The sequence below is a fragment of the Accipiter gentilis genome, chromosome 24 (assembly GCF_929443795.1).
Source record: "Accipiter gentilis chromosome 24, bAccGen1.1, whole genome shotgun sequence".
NCBI classification, from domain to species: domain Eukaryota; kingdom Metazoa; phylum Chordata; class Aves; order Accipitriformes; family Accipitridae; genus Astur; species Astur gentilis.
In genome coordinates, this window is record NC_064903.1 from 13,073,268 (window position 1) to 13,091,880 (window position 18,613).

The 18,613-nt window shown below is 52.2% G+C and overlaps 2 protein-coding genes across 4 annotated transcripts in view; both read left to right on the forward strand.

The window, feature by feature from the left end:
* The window catches only part of LOC126050292 (gamma-aminobutyric acid receptor subunit gamma-4), a 338,971-nt gene that overhangs the window by 309,771 nt on the left and 10,587 nt on the right, over positions 1-18,613 (forward strand). The gene's annotated exons all lie outside the window — the stretch shown is intronic.
* Positions 1-18,613, forward strand: part of FRMPD3 (FERM and PDZ domain containing 3) — a 65,031-nt gene that overhangs the window by 37,500 nt on the left and 8,918 nt on the right. For all 3 annotated transcript variants that reach the window (XM_049827946.1, XM_049827945.1, XM_049827947.1), the window contains 4 exons: positions 472-595; positions 1,303-1,392; positions 2,914-3,093; positions 14,426-14,570. In XM_049827946.1, the coding sequence (XP_049683903.1) occupies positions 472-595; positions 1,303-1,392; positions 2,914-3,093; positions 14,426-14,570 (539 nt within the window). The remainder of the gene's footprint in view (positions 1-471; positions 596-1,302; positions 1,393-2,913; positions 3,094-14,425; positions 14,571-18,613) is intronic.

The window sequence follows — 18,613 nt, forward strand, 5'->3', positions numbered from 1 at the left end:
AGCCCATCACCAAGCCGCACAGCCCTGGCTCAGCCCTTCTGCGGCTCCCGGCGGTCTTAAAATCCATACAGAGTCAATCTGTGCAGGCTGGCCTTGCCCCGTGTGCACAGGGAGGAAGGGGGGAGATGGCACCTTTTGGGGAGGACCCCAAAAGAGGTTTGGGGATTTGCCCTGCATCCCTTAACCTTACATGACGATGAATGGGAGCTGGACTTGGCTGCAGAGCCTGACACTGCTGCATTCCCCAGCCCAGTGCTGGTGGCTGTGACACCAGCTGGGGCTCCCATCCCCTGGGGTACCCAGGCTGGGGGCTGCTGCTGCTCCAGCTGTGGCACCAAGGAAGTGCTGGTGTGGCTCCAGCTCCCTCTGATGGCAAGAGGATGCTCTCGGGCAGCATCCTTGGTTTCTGGCCCTCTCTGCCCATCGAAGGGCCTCTGGCCTGGCTGCTCAGGCAGACTTCCCTCCCCGCAGGAAGGAGTGGGGCCTGGAGCCCTTCCTGCCCCCCTCGCTCCTGCAGCTCGTCAAAGAGAAGAGCCTTCGGAAATCCCTCTCGCAGCAGCTCAAAGTCCACCAGAACCAGCCTGGCGGCACCAAGGTGAGCCCGACCAGCGCGGCCATGGCTCAGGGCTGGTGGGGTTGCAGCACGCCCTCCGCCCCAGCCATCCTGTTGTCCCCGGCTGGCCAGGGACTCCTGTTATTGCTGCTTAAATCCCCTTGCATGGGAGATAAATCCTGGGGTGACATCCAGGCAGCCACTCTCTCTCCTGAATCTACTTCCAAGAGCTGATCTGGATTTTGGGGACTGCGGTGTGGATCAGTGGGGTGAGATCAGCCGAGAGCCAGTGCTCAGCTTGACCAAAGCTGCACACATCAGTTAAGCCTGTGTTTATTGTTATCTCTGCTTCTGGGCTTGGAAAGATCTGGAGGAGGCTGCTGAGCCACTGACTTGGTCCCTGCAGCCGTCAGAGCTCCCTGGGGGGGTTATATATCCCCCAGGAGGGTTATACATGTCGGGGGGGATTATACATCCCCCAGGGGGGTTATACATCAAGCGTCTGGCCTCCTCCCTGGCTGTGCCTCTGCTCTGAGTTACCTCCCAGCATCTGCCCAGGGCAGCAGGGGAGAGGGGACCCCCTCCACCCCAAGTCAAGCCCCCAGGCTCACTGCCAGCAGAGCCCATGCCCTGAGCTGCCTGCCAACATGCTGCGCACGTCTGCTTGGGAACTCCCAAGTTTGCGCCAGCCTTTTGCATTTCTTCCCCCTTGTGCTCGTGGTGATCACCTGTGTGGTGTGTTTTATCAGGTCTCCACGGCCCAGGCAAAGCTGCAGTACCTGAGGATCCTGAACGAGCTGCCCACCTTTGCTGGGGTCCTCTTCAACACAGTGGGACTGGTACGGTAATTCAGGATGGGCAGGGAGGTGCTTGGCACTGATCCTGAGTGTGTGCTGGAGGGGAGAGCCAGGGGAGATGTGGCTCCCACAGAAATTACTTCCCTCAGTCTCTTGCTCTGCCCTGCTGGGGTCCAAGCCCATCCAGAAAAGCCTTCAGAGCCTCTGCTGACAGTAGATCAGATCTTCAGCTCCACAGGGTCAGGGTCAGCTCTGTTCTTGACAGCCTTTTGGCCAATGAGATGACCTGCTCAATGAAGTTGGAGTAGTTTCAGACACATGCTTATAGCTTGGTACTGCCCTGGCAGCATCCTGCCATCTGTCTCAGAAGAGAGCCACCCTTGGCAAAGGCCACCATGTTCATCGCTTGTCCGTGCAGGGAATAGCCCAGCTGGCCTTACTGTCTCTGTCCAGCCTGACCGCTGCTTGGCAGCTCTCAGGAAGCTGCCACCACCACAACCCACTCCTCCCTCATTCCCATCAGAGGCATCTCCACCCCTCACCCAAGCCACCTCATTTTCTCCACGGCAGGAGGAAAGCCACCAAGCCAAACAGGAGAATGGTGGACCTGCTAAGGCTCCCCACTGCCTGGCTCACCTCTCCATCCCTCTTGCTCTACCTCCCATCCAGGGATCTCCATGTAAGTGTCACCTCTCTGCCACCCTTCCCTTTACCCCCACCCAAGATCTCAGCAATTCCCTGGCTTCCCTTGCTTTGCCTCCTGGGTTCCATCTCTTGCAGCCTTTGATCTGCTCTGCTTCCACCATGCCTCAGAGCTCCTCACCTTGCAGCTCAAAGGGCTGCCTGTAGGAAATTGGTAAAGGCAGAACCATATGGTGTCTGGTCGGTGCCATGGCTGAGTGGTCAGAGCCTGCCTCCCAACACTGCCTGGGTGTGCAGCGCTGGGCAGCTCGCTTCTGATGTGGGTGCCCTGCCTTTTTTTCATCTCTGACACCAAAGCAATGACTCAGAGCCAGCCTAGGAGTTGAACCACATGAAAATGGTAAGTAGTATTCCCTTATTCTCTTCTGCACTGGTCTGCCCAGCTCCTCTTCACGTCCAGGTCTGGCTTGAAGCATCCTTCCTGGGCAGACCAGAGCAAGAAACATCTCTATTTTCAGTCAAGGCTTTAGTCTTTCTTCTTTTCTAAAATACATTCACTCACTTCTCTGGTTCCTTTTCTCAGAGGCAATGTCAGATCAGGCAGATTTGTAATATGCTCTTACTTTTCTGTAGTGACACCAGCAGGCCTGAGTATTTCATGTGGATGGTCAGTTCAGTGTTTTATTTTTAAATAGCCTTGGCATCCTGCACACCTTTCCCAGCTCCACAGGAAGGCTCAGGGAGGGTGGTTCATGGCACCAGCTTCACCTGCTGCTCTGCAAAAGCCACCCAGCACCCGGCTGAGTGGCTGACATCGAGGCTTGGCTCCACAGAGAGAGCCAGGCACAGCCCATGCAGCCCCAGGGTGCATTTATTCACTCCTGTCTGTCTGTCTCTTTCTACACATGCTCGTGCTACCAGGATGAGAAGCAGCCAGCGACCACACTTCTGGTGGGACCCCGGCATGGCATCAGCCATGTCATCGACCTGAAGACCAACCTCACCACAGTGCTGTCGGAGTTCAGCAAGGTCAGCAAGATCCAGCTGTTCAGGGAGAACCAGGGGGTGGCCCGGGTGGAGACAAGCATCCTGGATGCCAAGGTAAGCAGGGGTGCCCCAGAGGCAGGCTCTGGGAAGAGGGGCTAGTGCAGAGGCTGTAGCTGGGTGTTCCATGCTCACCTTTGAGGGGGTTCAGGACACAAGGGCATGTTGGAGCATCTGCTTGCAGATTTCTAGGGACTCAAAAGCCGCTTTCACATTGCGGTCACAGGGCACATGGTGTGCGGCATCTCCCCTGCCTGACTGGCTCCTTGTGCTGTAGAGGCAGGGACTGACGCCGAGGGTGCACGGTGCAGGCATGGTGGTGTTCTGGCCATGATCCAAACACCTGCCCAATGGTCCAAGCAGGGTCCTTGGGGCAGATGGGGATGACACAGGCCAGACAGGTAGCAGGGCCCATTGGAGGCAGGACAGTGCCTTTGCCTCTCCTCAGGGCTGGAGAGGAGCAGTCCATGGCCATACCTGGGCTGGATGCAGGTACTGGAGGGGACTGGTGGGGTTTTGTGTGTTAGTAGCACTTGTGGAATTTGTCAAGCCATGCAGGATCATTGAATGAACTGGAAATGCTGGGACAGGGGGTGTCAGGCTCAGAGTGCAAGAGATCGCTGGGCATCCCTGGGCATGGGTGTCCCTGGCTCCAGTAAGCCACCCCCTGGGTATCTTGCCAGCTGCCTCCATTATCCTCCCCTTCAGTTCATGGAGCAGTCTTGCATACATGCCCTCCTTGCATGCATACTCCTTGGCATACGTGCCCTCCTGGGCCCTGTGTGTTATCATCCTGCCATTCCCTGCTAGTTGTTGCTCAGTGCAGTGCTGGTTCTGGCAGTCGATCCCCATGGTCAGGCCCCACCACCCCTCCTGGGTCTCTCCTGGGTTCCAAACCCTTCAGAAGGACTGTCAGCAGTACAGTAAGAACTTTACTGACTTCTTTGGTGTCTGGTTCTGCAGCCACAAGATCCTAAGGACATCTTTCATTGGCCTTTGCTCAGATTTTTAATAAGCTAGGACACATCTCCGGCAGACCTGCAGGCAGGTAGCCATGTACCTGCTCCAGGGCATCCTCAGTTTCACTGCCTTCCCTTGACCAGCTCTTCCCTGCCCTGTAGAGAAGGACAGAGCTGAGAAGCAGCGATCTGACAGATCAATGCCAAGCCTCATCCTTTCCTCTCCTCCCACCTTGAATTCAACAGGACAGAGTTAGGATTAAGTTTGGGCCAAATTAGACAGAAGCAGTGCTGTCACGTGCCTTGACATCTGGCACAGTGCAGTTGTGACTGCTTTGGGGCATGGAGATGCTGCTGCACAGCAAACAGGGTGTATCTGCACAAGCTCTTCAAGCCTTTGGCTGTAGGTCAGTTTTGCTGCCCCCGCCTTCATCCATTTTCCCTCTGAGGCTGATGAAGTTGAGCTGCTTTGCTGGCTGCCTCCATGTTTCCTCATCTCCTGCAAGGTCTCTAAGGTCAGCCGTCTCTGCAGCCCTTTCCTTGCGCTCTCTATTGTAGCCATAGCCTCGCAGATGTAATCATGGTGGATTTGTTTAGGATTCTCCTGCTGCCTCCTCTCCTGGTGGATTTTAGCACTTCCTCCCACCAGACTCATTAATTCCCCCACGTCTGTTTTCCTGCTGTTGCTGTGCCTGGTCCAGTAGCTCTACTGAACCGCAGTAACACCCCAGTACCCTCTGCCAGAGCCATGCTCATCCTCATCCCCTCTGCTTCAGCTGTCCCCTCCAACAGCCTCGTCGGTGAAGTCCTTTTTTTGCAATTGTAATTCAGTGGGTATTTGGTCAACTGTAGTATCTGTAATATTCCCTCTTCTGCATCCCACTGAGGTCAGTCGTTGCCCAGGTGAAGTCCTGGTGTCCTGCTGTGCCTGTCCCTACCCTTCAAAACCCTCAAACCTCCCACCCTGCAGCCTGTGCAGGTGGAAACCCTCCTTGCCCTCTGGCTGCCTGGGCTGTGCAGGAGCCCACTGGATCTCCTCCTTACTGCTTATGGAGCAGGTACAACCAAGGGATATAGACTGCACCATGAATAGCCCTTCTGGTTCCTCCTGGTGCCCAAACCCCTTGGATAGGTGTGTATAAATCATGATATTCATACATTAATAATAGGCTGGTCACAACCCTGTGATGGCTCATGGCTCACTGTGAGCACTTGGAGCACAGCGTGTTCCCACTGTCACATAGTTCCATGGCCATCTCACTGGCTGCAAGTACTGCACAGGAGATGTGCGGTGTTAGCTCTTCTCCACACGGTGCTGCTCAGCCCTGGGAGTGCATCAAGCTCACGGTGGCATGCACAAGCCTCTCTGGTGCCGCCGTCCCTTCTCTGCCATGGGAGAGGGCAGTTGTACCCCCCGGCACACTCCGGTGTGCAGCTGAGACTGGCCACAGGAGTGGCAGGTGTGATGGAGGCTGAGGTGATGCTGACATCCATCCGTTATAAATTAGGTGGCAATTCCCACACTGCTTCTCCACAGATCCTGCAGTGCCGCTCCCCTCAGCCATGCTCTGCAGCAGTAATTAACTCTGTAACACCACCAGCCCTTTCCTGCTGTAGGAGTAGTCTTTCTCCCATGTCCCCTCTATCCAGCCTCCCAATTGCTGGATAAAAGGCAGCTCACATACAACTTGCCACAAGCACATAGGCATGCATGGCAGCTTTACTTCCCTGAGAAATTCCAGGCAGCTGCCTACAGCCACCAAAAGCCCCTCTGCCTGCCTGGAGTGGAGCGAGCATCCCATTTGTGAATCTCAGCAGGCTCAACAGCACCCTGCCAGTGCAGAGGCTGCTGTTATCTGTCTTCATTTAACCGTTATCCAAAAGGCTGGGTTTTAAAGCCAGAATGTCTGCTCCAAAATGAGGCATATGCTAATCCTACGTGGGACAGCGATAGATGAGGCAAGGCTAAGAAAAGCAGGCAAAAAGATCATTACTTCGCAATGGTAATCTGCTTTCTGCAATTATTCTATTGCACTGAACGTGTCGCTGGCTAAAGCCCTGGGCTGCAAATAAATCTGTTTCTGCTGTGAGTCATAAACCATTAGAGGGTTGTGCTTGAAGTAGTGTCCCGACAGCTCTGGGGTCCTGCGCTGAAATCCATATCACCCCTGGATTGCAGAGCAGGTGGGGGTGTCCCTGGGGGCTGTTGCACTGTGATGTGTGGCGCTGCATTGCGGGATGCTGGTGCTGGGGCAGCTCTGGAGCATTCCCCAGCTTACGGCAGGGATGCAGGTGAGCCAGCCTGAATCGGTGGGGTGGTGGCGGCCGATTGCAGCTGCTCGCTGAGTTACTGTGGAAACAGCAGATGGGCAGTGACGGTTAAGGGATTTGTGCAGTAAGGCCATTTTGAATTTCTAAGCACCAGGTTTATTGATGCTGTGTAGTTGGTCCTAAGGGTTAAAAAAAGGGGTCAGGTCACGGAGCAGCCATCAGCCGGGAGGTCTGCACACCCCGACCGCACCAGCCAGCGCTGCCCAAACATCCTTATCTGCTGCTTGCCTGCAACTGCAGCTCAGACGTACCTGCCAGAAGGAGCTGGGGAAGATTTTCAGGTAACAAGCAGGCTTGAGGAGATTGTAAACCATTTGCATTTAGTTCAGGAGGAAGAGAAACGGTTTGTCTTATAAATTATTCACTGGGTAGTTAATTGGTTTGCTTTGGAGCTTGTCCATCCTGGGCTTCAGTTTCTGTTTAAAACAGCCCGTTTCAGATACAAACCCAAGGGCTGGTGTCTCTGCTTTGCTTTCTTTAGCTGTTTGCCACTGTAAGGGTGGCAAGACAGGGGCAAATGCTGGCAGGACCCCTCGTAGAGGAGCCGTGGAACCTCAGGACAGAGGAACAAAAGCCTCCAGGTCTCTGCTTCTGGGTCCAAGAAGGATTTTTATTCCCTGCAGTGTCCAAGGGAGCTGCTGGGAGGAGAGGAGCAGGTTTTGCCTTGACAGCCACAGAGGGAGCAGGGGAAGCTTGCTTGGAAATGCTGAGAAAGTTCACAGCACATGGCTGGAGGCAGGACAGTGCTTCCCCAGCTATGCTGCAGTGGTGCAGGCATTTTGCAGGATCATGTGGTCATTCCCACCTGGCCAAGGCCCCTCTTTGCTGGGGCTGTCACTTCTCCACTCTTCCTCCTGTGCTCTGGACTCAGTGGTGTTTGAGCATTGATTGTGGAGTTCATAGATTCAGTGGGGACAGGGTGGTGGCACGTGGTGTCTCCTGTGTTCTTTATGCATTAAATGCAGCTTGTCTCGGTGGTCTGGGGGCCCCGCAGGACTGCATCTCCTGGGGGCTTCCCCCTCCAGCTGCCTGGCACTGCTGGGACCAGCATTTGAAAGCACCCAATCCTTCTGAGCCAGCTCAGATTTGGGCTTCCACACATGCATCTCCCCTCCTCCCCAGCACAGACAGGACTGCAAAGTCCTCTTCTACCTCCCAACATTCCCAGAAGGGTAGTGTCAGCATCTCCTGCCCGGCATCTGGGCAAGCCCAGCAGCACCGACGGGGTGCAGAGGAGGCAGAGGGGCTGCTGCTCGCCACGCTCACCCAAGCTCCCCAGTGCAGATGACACGGGGAGAGCTGCTCAGCTCCATGGACACGCCAGAGCCAGCTCCTGATGTCCAGCCAGGTGGCTCCACCAGGTCACACCCTTGGCTGTGTGGCTTTGCAGCTCCTGCAGAAGCAAAGGTTTTGTTCTTACTGAAATGCCTTTTCAAATGGAGCATTTCTCCTTTTTGATTTACACAGCTACACACCACTGGGCTTTTTATTATTAACAGTCTTGACACTGGCAAAAAAGCTACTGAAGCCCTCTGAATGGGAATGAGAGAGGAACGCTCAGGGGGCACCTGGATCGCCTGAGCCCAGACAAGTGTCTGCAATGTAACGGAGGAGCTGTCCCAGGCTGCACCTAGTCCCTGCACCGGGCTGTGGGGCAGGAGCCCACGGTGGCTGGCTGCTCGCCAAGCGCAATTCAGTCAAAGGCAGCGGGGTAATTGACTTCATGTCTCCCAGCAGGGCCTGTAGCCAGCCAGTGCTTTAGCCGAGATCAAGACTCGACAGAGGAAAACAAAGGAAAAATTAATTCAGAAAGGTCCCCGGCTGCTGCTGTGCCTGGAATCTGGCTATTGATGACAGTGTCCCAGGGTCCCTGGCATGCTTCCAGCCTGCCACGGAAATAAAAAGCAGCCGTGCATGGCTGGGATGCAGCCTTCTCCTCTTCCCCTGCAAGGAGCCAAGTCCTGCCCGCTGGCCACCCCTCCCTCTCATTGGCGATGGGATGGTGACCCCTCTGCCTCCAAGCCTTCCCTGCCGGAGCCGGCAGCAGCGGGTGGTGGTGGGGCCACAGCTGGCCCTGGGCCCAGCAGTGTTCCTGCAGCTGAGCATGGCAGGGATGCACTGTGGGTGCCGAGGCCAGTGCCGTACGTGCGTTTGCCAAATTGTAGTCTGAAAACTGCTGGGGTGGGGAGCCCCATCAACTGATGAGGGCAGGTGAGGCCAGCATTGCTTCCGCTCGTGCAAGCAATGACTGAAGGCCATTGGATTTCTCCTACACAAAGAGCGAGGTTTTGGAGTGATGATGGACCTAAAGGCTCTGGTTCCCTAAGCTGAATTCATCTTTATTTGCATTAAGCCATTCTGAAATGCTGTCATCTTGTGGGAGAGAGGGAGGGACTGAGGCTTCCTTTGGCTCAGTACCTGGGGCGGGAGGGGCAGATGCAGTGTCCCCCCCCTCGCAGAGCCTTTCTAGTGGGATGCAAAGCAAAGCATGTACCAGCGTGTGGTGCCAGCCCTGGCACCACCCGTAGCGCTGCCCACGGGCACCTGGGACGGGAGCCAGCCGGAAACACGGGAGCCAGCCAGAAACACAAGAGTCAGACAATGTGGAGAGGATGAGTTTCCAAGCCTGCAAAGCCAGGCTGATTTGTTTATTTCAAAAAAAGAAAGAAGAAAAAAACCCCAACAAACAAGCAGACCTCAGGCATCCAGTGCTGTGGGCGTAAGCGCAGCCCGATGGTGCTGCAACCTTGGGAGTCCTGAGAACTTGTTTCAACAAATAGGAAATGTGGAGGATGCCAAAAGTTCCAGGAGGCTCTGGTTACTAGAAATCCCACAGGGAAGAGCACAAGCCCTTTGAGTAGTCAGGGGGAAGATGAAAGCCAGCCAAGGGTGGCAGCTGCAGCACGATGGGAAGGCATTGGCTGGACCTGTGCCTTCCCCCAGAGAGAGCAGCACCACAAGGGACACAGCATCACCATCGGAGTGGAGAGAAGGAGACACCTACAAATTCGCAGTCTATAGTGCTACGTCCCCCTCTGCTGTGACATTTTGTGGGACCATGCAGGGAACGAGGAGGGCATCCACCCAGCGGAGGTGGTGGCTGCTCAAACCCTAAGGAAGGAGACGCTGCTGCAGAAACCTGAAGGTCTGCTGCTAACAAAGGCAGGAGGTTTATTGATCAACAAATGGGAAATAATGGTCGTAATCACAAGCAGCCTGGTATTGATAGAGCTGAGTTAATAATGCTTAAAGGGAGGGAAGGAAAGGTCAATGTACAAGTGAAAAATTGACTGCTGTCTCATTAGGCCCCAATGCCTACATTATAAAGTATAAACTTGGCAGCGCATCTCAAGTAAACCAGGGAACATAAATTATGTAAACTCATCTCCCACCTTTCTACTGCACTACATTAAAGGAAGCAGGGTAAGACCCAAAGTACATGATAAAGGGGGGAGATTAAAAGGAAATGCACATAAGCTTAAGGGTTATAGCATGCACAGATTGGGTCATAAATTAATTTAAATATGAGGACTGTTAAGATCCTCTAGCATAACCCTGGCCATAAAATTTGCTTCAGACGTTCTTCTATGAAACCTTCACCTCTGTCTGAAAAAGAGAATATCCTCCAGAAGGACATCGAGGTTTGATTTAAAGGCAGGGCATAATAGAAAAAGCACTATATCCTTAATAAGCTAATGGAAAACTCATCTCTCATATCCAGTATAAATGTATTTTGTTTTACTTTCCAGAGAGACTGGTTGCCAAGCAGGAAAATTTAAGTGAAAAAATATCCTTTTCTCATTATGACTAGAAAATCTAGAAAACCAGTATGAATGAAAGATCAAAATATCAATAATTTCAGGCTGGTATTATGCATTTAGATGTAGAAAGAGCATTCTCTTTAAAATTCTCTTCTTTTCATGTTGGCATATTACAGGTCAGAGATGAACCGTTACCTGTGTGTCCCGCTAGGAATCTGATGTTTGGCATCTTTAGAGCAGTAGGATTATCCCACTAAGTTTTGCTTCTGTGTAAAAACAGCTTTCATTCTAAAGGTGCTGCTGCCCTGACAAAAATCAGACAGGCATTTCTGCTCTGGCAGCCCAGGGAAGCAGAGTCCTTGGGACCACCAAGGTATGAGCCCCTGCTGCTGTCAGCAAGAACATGCTGGTGAGGAGGAGGAAGAGGATGGGCTGCTTCACATGAGACACGCCATCAGTGCGTGGCAGGATGACAACCAGAGGGTTATCCTAGTTAATAACTTGTTCCCCATCAGTGATTAACACCATCTCCTGATTAACAGCTGGGAAAGAGGTACTGCATTTTGTAGCCACCTCCAAAAAAATCAGTGCCAACAAGGCAGGGAGCAGGTCTTAGAGGAAGTTTTGTTCCTGCTGCATCCTTCCCTGCCTTCCAGCTGCTCACAGAAGTCTCTCTGCTCTACCACACCACCGGGCTTAGAAAACTTATGAAGATTCATGGTCTTTCAGATTGCTGCCATTCTGTCAGATCTGGCTGAGATTGAGCAGTGAATTAAAAAAAGTTGCAGGGGGAGGCAGGGATGTTGCATGAGCCCCAGCCCCTTGGGGGCCAGGCCAGTACTGACCACAGGCATGAGCCCTTACTGCTCCTTGCAGAATGTTTCCAAAGGAAAGGACGTCAATCCCATTTGCTGCAAGACACAGGTATCACAAGGAAGCCCAAAGCACAGACTACAGTCCTGCGTTGTTGTTACTTAAAGCAGGTCCCTGCAAAGCTGCCCTGGATTTACCATCTAAAACCCCTAGAACATTAGTTGGAAATTTTTCATGCAACTGTTCAGAAAGTCAATGTCTGCTTAGCTCGCCTATGCCTGGCTATCTCCGCAAGATCTCATTTGCCTTGCCTGCGTGGAACAGGGTGACCAAGATTGCCAATGTCTAAAATAGCATCTCCATCCCTGACACCTCCTCTTTGTAGCCTGATTTCTCAAGGAAGCAAGGCTGCTGTGATCATGTTGCCTCTTTGCCTCTTGACCCCACAAATCACTTTCAGATCTGTTGGCCACTTCCAGGGAGATGTGGCAGCAGGGTGGAAGTCTCAAAGGCAGCTGAGCTGCTGCAATCTCAGGAAAATTATCTAGGTGCATGGAAGAGAGATTCAGTCTTGCAACCCCACATGGGAAAGGGTTACAGCCAGACCTCTGTTGGTGAGAAGCAGAGAAGCCACTGAGGCCAGGAGAGATGCACAGTCCAGCTGCAGCAGCTTTGCTCACATTCAATATCTTTTTAAATAGCCATTAATCCATCAGCAGGACACAGAGCCCCTGCAGCATGGGATCCCAGACCATGGGGAGTTTGCTGGAGCACTGCCGGCAGCGCGGGTGGATGGCTTCAAGCTGCCCCTGAACTGATTTAATCCCTAATAACAATATTTGAATGCTTGACAATTAGAGAAGAGCTCTCACACCGCTTGCTTGCCAGGATGTGAAGTAATTGTTTCTAAGAACCCTCGCTAAGCTGTAATGCTAATCAGTATTAAGATTCCTCTTTTTCAGAGCAGCGTGCTACAATTAACCCCAGCATGCCACACACTGATTGCTGGAAGCTGGTCTGGAGGCTGAGCTTGCTCGGAGACCTGGCAGGGAGCTCACGGCATCTTGGTGCGTTGCCTGTGTTTTATTTGTAGCCAAGAAACACCAGTCAGGTGTACCACTACCAGGTAGTGGTATCTCAGTCCTGTCTCCCTTCAGGAGGATTGATCCAGGGGCTGCTTCTTGCCAGCAAGAACCTACAGTCCCATTTCTGGATAGGTGGGTGCATCCTGAAGCAGAGGTATCTGAACAAAGATGGAAATAGGGCTGGATCTCAGAATTACGGGTACCCAGCTGGGGTACTGGGACTGCACTGTGGGCTGAACAATGAGTGCTGACAGGGAGGCAATGAAGGTCCATGACTCTGTGCCACTCAGCCCTGGTGTCCCTGAGACACACTAGCTGTGAATCTCTGGTGTGTGACTCACATGTGGTGGAAACTACCCCCCATAGCTTTCCTTTTGAAAGGGAATTCTCAACCCACCTTGGCCTTTTCATTTAATCTCCCAGTAGTGGATACTCATCAGCAATTGCCTCCCTCCCCTTGGCATTTGCTTCCTTTCTTATTGCTAGCTAGCACTGAAACCCTCACTGCTGCATAACAGAGGTGGGAAAATGCACACATGTCTCTTTATTCAACAGATGGCTTGAAAAACCCAAGAAGGCTTAGCCCTATGTAGAAGGCACTTGTTTTAAGGATGCTTCATATGGCAGAACTGGAACACATGGTTTCCTTTCATCACTTATGTCAAGACTGGAGCTGGGCTAAGAGGTGTCATACACACACACACCCCCCTCACCGCTGCATGCCTGCTTCCTTCAAGCTATGTGGAGAATCTCTTCTCTCTTTTCTCTCTGTCTTGATACTTTCCCTTTGATCTGTGTCATCTCAGGTTTATTTTCCATGATGCAGAAAGAGCCCCGTCAAGTGGGCAGGGGCAGAGCCTCTCAGCAGAGTGTGTTCGCTTGTCAGGTTATTTCTCTTCTGCATTGGGTTATTTATTTTCCTTTCTCTTCCTGTGTAGCAGCCAAGGAGGGAACTTCTTTACCCTGGTCCTAGGAGGAATCAGGCTCCTGGCATGGCTTTGGTATCACACGCAGCTCTGCCCAGGGCTGATGACTTCACACCCAGGTTAATTGCGTTGTATGGTCCAGAGCATGATGTACTGTAAAGCCGGGTCTTCCTTTGCCAGAGTTGGCTTGTTGGATTAAGAAAACAAGTGTTGAGCAGAGCACAGAACTGGCCAGTGGGTGCCAGGAACTTCCTGTGGTTGTAAAACAAGAAAACTTTAATGGTTTGATAGCTTTAATGGTTTTCACACTGCATAGGCTTAAGTGGTTTTTAAAACATGCTTGGTTTGCCCTGGATGTGGTAAACAAGCTCTTCTGAGTCCTGGAGGGCTGTCAGTGTGCAAGAGACTGAGCATGGCAGGACAGGCAGCCCAAGCCACAGCAGTAGCTAAACATCCCCCAGTTGCCTCAGATAAGCCCTGTACCTGGGTACAAATGTCCTTTAGGTAGGGGTGCTTTGTGCAAGGGGTAGATGAGGACTAGACCTGCCATGCAGTAACTTTATTGAAGGCACTGTCATTTTTTTTTCCATCTCATGGGTCTGCCTAGTACGGTGCTGGGGGCTCAGACCAAGTGTGAACTGCTCGACTGAGGTATGCTGGCATAGGCTGCTCTGCCCAGGTGGGTCCCAGCAGCGCATGGGACCTCACCAGGCAGGTAAGAGAGTGGATCCAACCCCGACAGCTTCCCCAGGCTAGCTAACCTTCTCCTTGGGACAAGCTGGGAGTCGGGGAGTCATGGTGCCTGCCACTAGATTGTGCAGTGAGGTTATACGTGGCACACAGATTGTGTCTGATTTTTTTCTTCTCTTTAAAGCAAAGACCTTTTTTAGTGTGTGAATAAATGCTCTCCTAAAAGAGAAGACACCATCTGCTCCTAAGCACAAATTTAATTTTCCAGAGGGTTAGATTTAAATAAGATCCACAGGCTCCAAGTGGTGGCTGGGGGAGCCTGTAATGGGTTTTTGCCCCTTCTGCATCTTGCTGGAAGCAGATGTCTTAGTTTATGGGAGGGCAGCATGGTGCCTGCAATGAAACAGGGGTTCTGGCAGCTGGAGACTCCACAAACTCCCTGAGCTCCCCAGGGCCTGATGGCTAAACTGGTGATTGCAGGTAGGCTTAGAACATTGACATGCAAACAACCAGGAGCCAGTTGGATGGGGACCCTGCCATGCACAGTCTGTGCCCTGCAGGGCTTCACTTCTTTCATCATCCTTAGGAGAGTCAGCAAGCAGGAATTACAGCTGCAGCAAGGCACTTTCTTGTGCACAGCGATTTGTTAGGTGATCTGGAGCAAGGATGTGCACCTGGCTGGTTTTTCTGGTGAGGGTACTAAAAGTGCCAGCCAGCTCACAAGTTACACCAGTGCAGGGCCCAAGCGCAACCCCTTTGGAGGACTGGTCCCATGTTGGCTGAGCCATGTGACCCTCATGTGCTTTGCTTCTCTTGCCTTCCAGCCGCTGGTATTGCTGATGGAGTGGCCTGAAGCCACCAACTTCGCCTGCCTGATTGCAGGCTACTGCCGTCTTCTGGTGGACTCCAAGAAGATGATATTCTCCAGGGCCCCCAGCCAGCCACCCCCACCTCAGATTATCAAGGCAGGTACGTTTCAGCCTCTGCTTTCTGTGCGAGCCCCTTCCCCAGCCTCCCGCTCTTCCTCCTCCCTCTGCCCAGGGCTCTGCAGCTTTAGAAAGGAGAAGGGTTTCTCTGGCATCTCCCCTCTGCTCCCATTCCCCCTGCAGAACCAGCAGACGCCTTTTAACCAGAAAACAAGAAGCAGGGAAACAAGTCCTCATTTTGGATAAGCTCTGACTTGTGGTGTCAGCTTGGGCCCTAAACACTCACTGCAAGTGTTGTTCTGGCAGCTCCTAGAGCAGATCCAGGAGGTGCCATTTGAAAAGACTTGTAATGCTGCCAGCTAAATGCTGGGTCCTCGCAGAACAGCCTGTGCGTTGCCGCAGGGATGCAGCACATGCCTCTTGGCCGGCATCCCGGCTCCGGAGACCAACGTGAGTTTATGCACTCAGCCAGGAACTGTGCTCCTGCTGCCTTTGGACACTGCTGCCTTCAGCAGTGGGGGTCTGGGCTCCAAAGGCAGCTCTGCAAGCACAGCTGCTCTGCTGATTTCCTAAATCAGGAAGGAAACTTTGGTGTCCCAGCTTTTCAGGTGCCCAGCCTGATGCAGGGAGCAGAGGGCTGGTCTGGGCACAGCAGGAGACCAGAACAGCTAAAGACAGGTTCTGTCCCACCAGGCACTGATGCTCTGTTCCTTGAGGATGGATTGCAGGTGCAAGTCACCCTCAGAATGATCGATGATTTTCAAGAGTGATTTCAAACAAAAGCCAACCATCAGCTATGTGCTGTTGTTCCATGCAGGTGTTCACATTGAATATGTTTTGTGTAGGGAAATACAGGATCAGTGGCTGGAGATGGCCAAAGTACCCACCCATCTGACTCTGGAAGGTTGCCCCTAGACCTCCCAAGTGACACTGCAGCTCCAGAGAGCTGTGACAAGTCTTCAGTTTAGCTGGCAGAGTGTCAAAACTGCCTCCTCAAGATGGGACTAGCTGGGGGAGGTGGAAGGAGTGCTGAGAGCTAGCAGGGTCCTTGGGAAAGGACTTGGTGCCTCTGAGGTCTGAGGAAGGCACCCAGACACAGGCTTGGCACATGTGGGAGACACGCTCACATGAGGCATCAGGAAAGCATCTGTGGCAACCTCAGTGAATCCAGGGAAAGACCTAGCAGGTGATGTTGGTGTAAGTATATGCACATGGTTTCCTTTTGTTTCTTCAGCTGCACCTCTTACTGACAGCTGTCACTGCTCTCTGCTCTGGGTGCCCTACAGAAACACATTTAGTCACATTTTGCTATGAGTGGAGGGTGTTTCCAACTTAACTGGCTATCATGAGAGTGGTACTTCCCTGGGTCATGTCACCCTGAGATCGGCTACAGGGACACATGGGGCACATGCCTGTGGGGAGTCAGAGGAATGCAGTGGGAAGTGGAGAGCATCCCAGAACATCCCCAAGGCCTCAGAGGGAGGCTGGCAGCACCCACAGTTACTGGTCACTCAGGGAATGTCTCAGCATGTGCGAGTGGTGCTTTTCCACACTCTAGCAACAATGATAACAGCCAGCATTTTTCCTCAGGGAGACTGTGCTTTGAGGGCATGGTCCAAACATATGCCAAAAGGGGTAGTAGGTCTTGCCCTTTTCTTGACAGTCTCAAGAAACCAATGTCACTCTGCAGGGGGCTAGAATGAGTGTGAGGGAAAGTGACAGTGTGGAAGCGATGGAGCAATCGATATATGGTCTTCATACCAAAGAGCTAGCCCCTCTCTGGATAGCCTGGTCTATCCTCCGGGGTGCAATGAAAACCTCTCTGACCAGTGGAGTGGAACAGTTTCCCTGCAGACTCAGTACACGTGGCCCAGCCACTCAGGCATTCTTCAGAAGGAGTGAATTTAGTGTGTATTGAGAAAACAAAGTCTGCTCACAGTTCTGGTCTCGCTACAGCTGCAGGCTGAGCTGTCAGGAGCTAGGCAGATCACAGGGAGAAGGGACGGCTGATCATTAGCACATCTCTGCAGGAACGATAAGAAAGCCCCACTGGGATGAATCAAGTTAGCCCAGGCTTTGACTTTTCTAGGCTGCAGGCAGGCTGTGCCAGAATCTTAAATGTAAAATCAAGCCCTGGCCCATGCTTTTTGCCTAGCAGAGGAGCTTATCCATCTTCCCTGAGGCCCATTAAAACCTCCTGCTGAACTGCAGACATTTTTAGAAATGCACGCTCTGTCCGGATGCTGTCAGTTAGATCCATCTCTCCGCATTTCCCCGCAGAGCCATATGCCAGATCCTTGCCCTCCGCAGGAAGGGTTGTGTCGTGCTGGAGCTGCGCAGGCGATTTGCTTCCCTGCCCCTTGCTCTCCCCGCTCCCACCAGCAGCCATCATCAGCCAAGCAGCTCCATGTTCTTGGTTGCTCTCAGCTCTTCGTTGGGACCTTCTTCCCCAGAGCAGCCAGCAGCTGGATTATGGATTTTAGGATTTTGGCCCCATTCGGCAACAGGCCCTGGCTTGGCATGGGCAGCCAGCAAGGCTGTCCAAGCAGGGCAGGCTGCTAGCATGACCCATCAGAGATGTCTGGCTTTGGGAAATCCTCTGCTTTGGTCCATGCCACCCCACCACAGCCCAGTGCTGAAAGCACATCCCCAGCTGCAGCAGCCTTGTGTTCACTCACACAGCTGCCATTTCTGAGTACCAGTATGTCCATAAATGAGAGAGAGATTGTTTTGATTGGGATTTTAGCATTGCAGGTGATGAACACTCTAATACAAAGATGTGTTTGGGGAGACAAATTGTCCAATTTGTTGAGCTAATGAATTTAATTAGGATTTATTTGATTTAATTTATACTTGGTAAGGCAGAGCCTGCATCCCCTTGGCAGCCATTCTCAGCACAGCTGCACAATTCAACCTGTAATGCAGACAGATGCCCCTCCTGAGGGCTGCACCACTGGCCAGAAGTTCGAGCAATATTTCAGCTGCTTGCCTTGCACAAGGGAGAAAGAGGAGGCTGTTGCAGGGAAATATTTAATAGCAGGAGCAGAGGGCTCTTTCGGAGCTAGCCTGATCCAATAGCTGTCAGCTAGACAGAAACAATGCATGGATCTTGGGCAGTGAGGGACAAGAGACTAGGGGGATATCTGTCGCTTAAAGTCAGCCAAGCTATGTTGGATGTCTCCGCGGAAGGCAATATTGCACCACGTTTAGCAGTGTCCTAAGGAAAACTGCTTGGTCTGGCCACCATTATACAAAAATGGTGACAACAGTTCCTTCTTGCCTTGTAATGTGTGAACTGGCAGACTGAGGCTGAAGGTCCTCATTCATGCATGCAGCCAGGCTGCTCCCATTGCCTTCCAAATATGGCTGGTGGCTCCATGATGCAGCATCCGCATCCCTGTGTCTCACTGCCTACTGTGCTGGCCAGCCCTCCTCTGGTTCTGCCCAGCTCTGCCTCCCAGCAAGCTACTGGGATCTTGCTTCCTCTCCCTGCTGCTGTCATGCAGCACAGAAACAAGACATTTTCCCAGGTAGCCAATGTGGATGGAGTCCAGCCCAGAGCAGTAAGAAAGCTGAGACATTTAGGAAACAGACATGTCGGGAAAGCTTAAAGGTATTTTTTGCGGTTAGTCTAGAAAAGAGATAGGTGTGGAGATGGAGAGGGAGGAACAGGACAATATTTCTGATGTCTAAAGGTCATTTGTAAAAGGGCACTGATCAGTTGTGCTGCTGGTCCACAGTGTTATTGATCTAATTCCTCACAAAAAAACATCTTTAGGGTCAATACTTTCTTATCATAAATGTCATAATATTTAACTTTGTAAAATTTATATGATTAAACTCTATAGCACGTAATCATTTTGGAGACAATGGAGCAAACCACACGAGGAGCTGGCCTGCTCCGTCAGTGTGTCACAGGACTTTTGCTGGCTGGAGCTCAACTGCTTCTAAATCCTGTCCAGCCACCCTCTAGGCTCTTCTGGCCTCCATCATCGCTATAGCCCAGCCACACCTAAGGGCCTCACTAAAACACTTCCAACAGTTCTTTGTTAATGGGAATCCAGATTTTTATTGATTTAGGAAAAA